At 34.0% G+C, this 8,407-nt stretch overlaps 1 protein-coding gene across 1 annotated transcript in view; it reads left to right on the forward strand.

Moving 5' to 3' along the window:
* ANTXR2 (anthrax toxin receptor 2) overlaps positions 1-8,407 on the forward strand; it is a 140,155-nt gene that overhangs the window by 52,375 nt on the left and 79,373 nt on the right. The window contains exon 11 of the mRNA XM_006907619.3: positions 2,463-2,541. Coding sequence (XP_006907681.1) covers positions 2,463-2,541 — 79 coding nt within the window. The remainder of the gene's footprint in view (positions 1-2,462; positions 2,542-8,407) is intronic.

Genomic DNA, 8,407 nt, shown 5'->3' on the forward strand with positions numbered 1-8,407 from the left:
ATAAATTAATAATCTGTTCTGCTAATCTCTTGAAAATTGATTCAATAAGATAACCTGCAACAATCATACAGTATTATGAATCAAATAATCTTCCTCCAAACTGAAATCATGCTTACCATGTCAGTATGCTTTCTGGTGCATGCTTTAAAATAGAGGAATTAGAAACTAGAAAATATTTTTTTTTGGATTCAGCTATGCTTAGTCTTTAACAAAACAAAACAAAACAAAACAGGGCACTCAGTTTTGCAGAATAAGCAATTAGTTTTAAGTTTTCTTTTTTAAGTAAGCCATTTGGCATTTTGTGTTGGAATAGTTCAGAAGTTCAGTTAAGTTGACATAAACACTCCAAGTTCTCATTCTTCTCTGGGTTTAGCAAAGCTTTTTTTTTTTTTTAAACAAAGTGTGTTGAGGAGGTTATTTTACAAGAAATATTTTTAATAGGAGTATTCCTGAATTTTGAAGAAAAGTTTAGCTAGAAGTTTGCTAGTAGTATCTTTCCTGGCGGCTCTATTCCTATACAAATAAACTGAATATCACTGAGAAAAGAAGCACATTAAGGACTTTCATCGTTTGTAGTATGAATGGAAAGAGTTCGAAATTTGTTAGAATCCTCATCTTACCACTTTGGACAAGGTAATGAACATTTCTGGGCCTTCTGTACCCCATCTGTAAAACTGTGAAAATACTACTTACTTTAAGGGTTATTGCAAGGATTAAGTGAGATAATGTTTGTAAAATGCCTAAGGTAGCATCTGGCACATAGCAGAGACTAATATTTCTCATCTTCTCTCTCTGGCATCATTATTGAAAAATTTACCAGTGGCTTGAGATTGTTTCTGTTTAATCCTAACTCTCCATAACTAAAAGTATTTGGCACTCATTTCAAGGCATAGAGAAGAAAGCTAACTATAACAAAATTTTACTAATTCAGAGTAATTAAGGCAAAGTTTCTGGCTATTAATTTTTTAAATTTAGAATATTTTATGGGAATTGGAGCATAGTGTTATACAGAAGCCAGCTTAACAAAATATTACCCACTACTTTTGCTTTAATGAAAGGATAGCTTGTATTTGATGGCAAAACGATTATTATATGGTAATATTATTAGTCAGCTCTTTTAGAAATGAGCTGTTTCCTTAATACTTTAAAACCTCCTTGTCATTTTTTCCTTTGATATTTTGTTAGAGCTATTTAAAAAAAGTTACTAACTCCTGGCTGACTGATCCCAAATAATGAATTACTACACTCTAAATTAATGAAATTTTAATTATTATGAATTATTTTATAATTTGAAATCATATTTTCAAAACGAGAGCTGTTTTTTATCTATGATATTTCTTAGCCATGGAAACAATTATTCTCTCTTATTTCTACCTTTGTCAAGATATTTTAATATCCTAGGACCATCTACAACAAATGCCTACACATAAGTAGCATTCGTTTTTTTTTTTTCTTTCAGTTTATCTCTCTTTTATTATTATTTCTCTATACTTTATCCCAAAATGGTTTATTATTTCCATTTTTTTATTCTTAAACAATTAGGATGATAATAATGTCTAGAGATAGAAAAAATAAGCTAATTGGGACTTTTTCCTACTTTTTAGGTTTTTGTGAATCTGAAATAATCTCAACATTTCTCTGGATTAAGGAATTTCTTTCCTTTTTCCTAATTTATTTAAACTACGAAGTCCCCCCTTTTCCACTGGGGATAAGACCCCCAGTTCCAAGACCCCCAGTGCATGCCTGAAAACGTGGATAGTACCAAACATACATACTATGGTTTTTTTCCTGTGTATACATACCTTTCACTTAAAGGGAGCATTTACAACTTCTCTTTAGGATATCTGAATTGCTAGCATCATTACTCTTGCAACTTGGGTCATTATTAAGGAAAATAAGGGTTACTTGATCACAAGCACTGAGATACCTTGACAGTTAAACTGCTAACAGAGAAGGTTACTAAGTGACTATTGGGCAAGGAGCATATACGGCCTGGATACATTGGACAAAGGGATAATTCAAGTCCAGGGCAGGGCAGAGCAGGATGGTGAGAGATTCATCATGCTACTCGAAACAGCATACAATTTTAAATCTATTAATTTTTATTTCTGAAATTTTGATTTAATATTTTTGGATATTATCTACAGTTGACCACTGATAATTAAAACCGTGATAGGGAAATTACAGATAAGGGGGGGACTACTGTAAAAAATAACAGGAATTTCTTAATGTTTCTACATATATTAATGCTTCTTTTAGGAATAATTAGATCACTTAAGGAATTTGTTTTTGGCTATTCCAATAAGGACTGGAACTAAGAAAAAAAAGCTGAGGTAACTGGTCAATAACTTTGACTTTTTAAGTAGACTTTCTGGCTGGTTTTGAATTATGTAAGAACATAAAATCTCCCACAGTACTCCTGCTTTTCATTTATTTTGAATTGTTTCTTCATTTTCTTTCAGAACTCTTGATGTTTCAGTGAGCTTTAATGGAGGAAAATCTGTCATCTCAAGTTCATTACTAGTCACAGCCACAGAATGTGTAAGTAAAAAGTTTGCATAAAGTTACTTTTAAAAAGTAATTCTATCCAGAAATAATTTATGGATCCTCAGTGTTCGTACATACTAAGGAGTTACAATCAAAAACACTGGAGACCATTATAAGGAAAAATTTGTATAGAATTTATTTTAGGTTGTTTTGATTTTTCCTGTAGCTGCCTTTAAAAAGGGTTTGAAGATAGTGTACATTTTATTTTGATATTTGTAAAATTCAAAAGTCATATTTAAAATCAAAATCAGGTAGGAGAATGATTTCCAAATGAAGCTTCTTTTTCTTAAAACATTAAATGTATAAATGGAATAATATTTGTCTGTTATGAAGTTTGCACTATAGTATCTAAGACATCTGGTTTTTGAAATTATTAGTGTATATTAAGGAATGAGCTTATTATTTTGTCCATTTTAATGTTGGTTCTTTATCATATGAGTAAGGAATTTGATTTTGGTAGCTTGATAATATCTCATTTGAGACTTAGTTTAAAACTATATTTTAGTTGAGTTGATTGATTTATTTTACCTAAGATTCAATAGCTTGAAATTAAACTCTATTGATAAGTTTTTTCCTTATAGATAATTTTTAAGGTTTATGGAAAGTTTTGATATTGTTGACCGTGAAAAAAGAAAGTACTGAAAGGGACCGATCACATTGTTTCTATGAGTAAATGTTTTTGTAAAAAAAAAATATCAATCAAAGCAAAAAAAAAAAAAAAATCCCGCCTTTAAAAGACCAAAACCCCAAACCTAAGAATTTTCTAACATCTTATGGTTTCATAATTTTATATTTTGATCCTTTAATTTGAGAAACATCCTTTCTCCAAAAAACAAAACAACTCAATATTATCTGTAAAGAGATAGTTGTGTTTCTCATTGCAAGACCATATTGCAAAGAAAACAACAACCGTTTAGACCCTTGGGTCACTATGGAATCCCGTGGATAGCTCTTTATCAATACCTATTTCTATTTTGAAAATAGCTAGTGTTTTTTTTTTATCCCTTATTATCCATCTGTAATTTATGTTGCAATTTGTAGGTCTTGTGGATTTTGGAATTTGTACATTTCCTGGTCCCTCAGGATGTGGTTGAGATTACAAACATTTGTGGTATATAGTTTGTCAGTGTTTAGCTCACTGAAATGTCATACTTTCTCCATCCTCCTTCCTATTCCGTACCTCCAACCATCTTTTTCACCTCTCTTTCATGCAAAAAGGAAAACAGAGCTTGTCTGTATCCTGTAACTATGCATGATTGCAGCGTGCAAGAGAGCTGAGGTTAAATGACTCATCTAGAATTTACATGTTGTTATCTTTAAGGAAGTCTTCCTAGGTCTTGCTTGTTCTCAGGAAAGCATGTCACTCGAAGTGGTTTAAGAGTAAGGTGATTTCAGAAAAAGAGACATTGGTTGTATCAGAGATGGAGAGAGAGTGAAGGGGCAAGTTGTAATATTTAATAAGGGATTAAAATAATTTTCATTGAAAAGAGATTTAAGCAAAGACTTAAGGAAGGTGAGGAAGTGAGCACTTAAGACCACCCAAGGGAAGAGCATTTCATGCAGAAGGAGCAGCAACAACAAAGCCTAAGTCAGAACTATATCTGACAAGTTTAAAGCAGAGCAACGTGGCCAGTAAGCTGGAGTGGATGTAGCTGCAGGGAGTAGAAGTCTTGAGATGAATAGGAGAGGGTGGAAGGAGCGGGGTAGATCATGCAGGGTTTTGTAAATCATTGTAAGCACTTGATTTTTTCTTCTGAGTGAGACAGGAAGCGTTGGGAGATGACATGGTATGACAATATTTTGAAAGGATCATTCTAGCTGTTGTGTAAAACTAGACTTTGCAGGTAGGATCCAAAGTTGAGACACAGAGACCAATTCTGCGGCTATTTCAGTAATCTAGAAGAGGGAAGGTGGCTCCACTAGGGAGATGGCAGTGGAGATGGTGAGAAGTTGATGGGTAAGAATGCATTTTAAAGGCGGAAGCATGAGATGCCTACGCAGATTACCTGTGGGTGTGAGAAAGACACTAAGGATAGTTCCAACCTTTTTAACCTGAGCAACTAGGATGAGTTGTCTTCAAGTAGAGCAATTTTGGGAAGAAAATGGAATTCTATTTTGAAATTACTGAGTGAAAGAAAATAGAAAAGGAGAGTGAGCGATATTGTGAAAAATAACTGCACATTGTATTTAAGCGATAACCAGTCTTTCAGGCATATTCAGATATGATAATTAGGTAAGATGATGTTTTGTGCTTTCAGAGGCATCTGAAAGCCAGACAAAATAATACTATTATTTTAGCAATTGATTAATCCTTGTGTAAATCCCACAAGTAAAGAAGTCTCTTTATGTACTCCAAGAGCAGTTCTGTTAAGGCACTTATGTCACTGAGTTGTCATTTCCTGTTTACTTCTTGGCCTTTTTCAGCTGTCTTGAAACAGTGACAGCAGGGCTTGTGCTTTGCCTGATCTTTACACAGAGTTCATGCTCCAAAATTATTTGTTAAATAAATGAATGAAAATAGGGAATCACAAGTTTAGATTTAAGAGATTTAAGATTTGAGCCTGAGGAGGGTTTGTACTTAGGTAGTTATTTCTCTTCATCTATCGAAGATCTCCCAAAATGTCTCTGCTTAAAAAAACACGGTTAAAGATATCTCTTTTTCCTCCTTTGAAACCAGTTACTGCTGTTCTGACTCATTTGGAATAATAATAACAAGAACGTGTTTTCTGAGCACGTATTAAGTGCAAGACACTGAGCTAAGCACTGTCCATGTGTTAAGCACGTTTTGACTTTATGTAATACTCAAAACTCAATAGAAGGCTATTGCTTTATCTTAATTTTATAGATGAGAAAACTGAGGAACAGAGAGCTATCTTCAATTGTTAGAGCTCATTTATGCAAAAGTGCTAGAAGTTACTTCTTCTGTTAGGTGGACCCAACCCTCGGCAGAGGTGCGTGGCTTGCTGAGCAAAACATGCCCTCACTGCCCCCAAGAGAGTGGGAAACTTAGAACCTGAGGCTCTGGAGTTTAAGTTACTTGCTCAGTGTCACAGATGAGTAAATGCTAGAATTGAGAATCAAACTCAAGTTCATCTTTCCTGTAGCCTGAACATTTCCACAACTTGCCATTTGTAGCCAGGTCCTAAACTGATTTTTACAAAACAGGGATTGTTTGTTTTGTTTTGTTGTTTTTTTTTTTCCTGTAAAAGATAAAATAGTGATTATTTCAGGCTTTGGGGGCAGTACAGTTTGTCATAACTACTCAACTGTGCCATGTAATGCAAAAGCAGCTATAGTCATTCTGTAAACAAATGGGCATGGCTATATTCAACATAACGCTGCACACTGAAATTTGAATTTCGTGTAACATATTCTTCTTTGGATTTTTTTCAGCTGTGTAGCAATGTAAAAAATTTTTCTTAGCTTATCAGGAATCTTATGAGATAGATGAGTTGATTTGGCCCTTGGGCCATAGTTTGCTAATTCCTCGTATGGAATATTCCAAAATAATCCAGTAAATAAAATTGTATCCTATTTCATGGTTATTTTTTGTTTTCCTAACACTAAATCCATCAAAACAAAAGTATGGAGACCTATTTTTCCTTTTCTGTGTCTCTTTTATTTTAATGTGTTTGCCGTGATTATTTTCTAAATAGATTACAACATGTTACTCATACAGTTTTGAAATTTTTGAGTGCTTCCTCTTTTCCATAGTTATTTTGCAAGTACAGTAATGACTCTGCATAGTTTTTTATACTTCAATGATTCTCTTATTGGAATTTCAGTTCTATTTGGCAAAGTAAAATTTTTTATTATACATTATAACTTGCTTTTAATTAAGAAAAGGAAATTAGATGCAGACGAAGTTAAAAAACTTAATGTGTCCAAGATGAGTAGACAATGTATTTCTTCTACTCTAATGTCAAGCTCCGGGTTCTGGTATGTCTCCAGTTAACCCTTAAAAGAGTTTTGGCTTCATGGTCTTGACCAACATCTGGGTACTAAGTCTCTGACTAGACTCCTCGGTTAACTTTCACACCCTTGCCTTCTTAGACATCTGAAAATGCTACTTGTTCAGATTTATAGTTAGGAAGAATTGGTCCAACAAATGGCCAATTGAAGAATCATCCAGCAAATGGACATTAGTCCAACAAATGGCCAAACCTTCTGTAAGGAAGAGAATTACTGCTTTTCAGAAATTTGTGTTTCATATCTTTTCTTCAGCTTCTTCAGGTGCTACCAAGTCCCCTCAAACTCTATGCTCCAGCCGAATTTGTCTTTTTCTTATTCTTGCAAGAAGCCATAATTCTGCCCCTACTCCCTCTCCAGGCTTTCTTATAGTTCCTCAAGGAGATCCTCTTAGAATCCTAGACCAGGTTAGTTCCCACTTGGACATGTTTCTTTTGTAGTTGCCTTCTGTACTCCTCACATTTGTACTTATTTGTTCAAGGCTTGTCTCTCCAGCTAACCTGTGAGCTTCATGTAGACTAGTCCAATATGATAAGTTTGGTACCTATATAACTGCCTAGCATTCAAAGAGAAGCATGCGAATCTCAAGTGAGAAATATTTAGTTTTTGCCTACGAGACAGATCTATGTGTAATCACATCTAGTTTCATCTGACTCTTACATCTGCTGTTTGCAGCATGGTGTCTGCTCACAGGACTGAAGTCTATGTGTTTGACATTTCCTTAATTTGTTTATAAAGTTATGTGAACAATGAAAGTATTTCCCTTTCATGACTGAAATCTTTTATACTCTGATAATGGCTCTGGCAAAGCAAAACAAAGGAACTGGGAAAGTCTGAATTTGTATACAGTTAACTGAGCTAATGTCTGGGACCAGGCATCCAGGGCTGGGTCTTACACATTTATGGCAAGTTCAGGTTGCATGAAATTGTTTGCTTCTTCTGTTTTCCATCATGCTTAGCTTAAATATGTTAACAAATAGATCTATAGGTCTTTACAAAGTACATATTTTTGTTTTAATTTTACTGTAGATCTTTGGCAGCAATTGAGATGATAACATTGTCGTACTAAATGTATGTTAGCATCTAAACATGCATAGTGTTTTGTCAATGTTTCTAGTAAGAGCTTTTATTGAGGGAAAATCAAGAATTTTAACTGCCTATCATGACTAGCTCATCTAATTTATATCTTATCAGTATGATTTTTCAAACTTCCTGCTCATGACACATTCATAAAAAGAAAAAAACTAACCACTAAACTTTTATCAGATTCATACCTTTTAGTTGCATGTCCTTATTTCTGAACACAGGGTTTGAATTCTACAAAGGAAATCAGATGTTCATAGAACCCTTTTGAAAGTCGTACACCACAGTCAAATGGGAAGTGACTTCCATGAATGCTGTGGCTAAATCCTCAAGTAGGAGAGGCCTGGTGGAGAATGATGTACTCATTCCATACATGGGCAGTCACATATTGGTGGTATCTTGTATAAGACCTTATATTTGAAAGTGAGATCATAAATTTATACATGTGACATTTCTTTCATAACATATCAAAGTTTTCTATATATTTCTTTGACATTCTTTTCCTGTTATATTCTTATTTGCCTAGATTTTAGAGCTGAGAATAATCAAACCTGTGGAGAGTTGTATGATTTTTAATGAATGTTTAGACTACTGTGTAAAAAGATGTACTTTTTAGTATTTTCCTAAGTAGCCTGATGTATGCTTTGAATTGTTTGGTTTTAAGAGAATTTAAATATTTGCCTGGAAAATTTCTATATATAGGGTATTGTATTTCTCTCTCTCTCTCTCTCTCTCTCTCTCTCTCTCTCTCTCTCTCTCTCTCTCTCTCACACACACACACACACACCCACACCCCTATATATCTTCA

This window comes from Pteropus alecto, unplaced genomic scaffold, assembly GCF_000325575.1.
Source record: "Pteropus alecto unplaced genomic scaffold, ASM32557v1 scaffold161, whole genome shotgun sequence".
Classification (NCBI taxonomy): domain Eukaryota; kingdom Metazoa; phylum Chordata; class Mammalia; order Chiroptera; family Pteropodidae; genus Pteropus; species Pteropus alecto.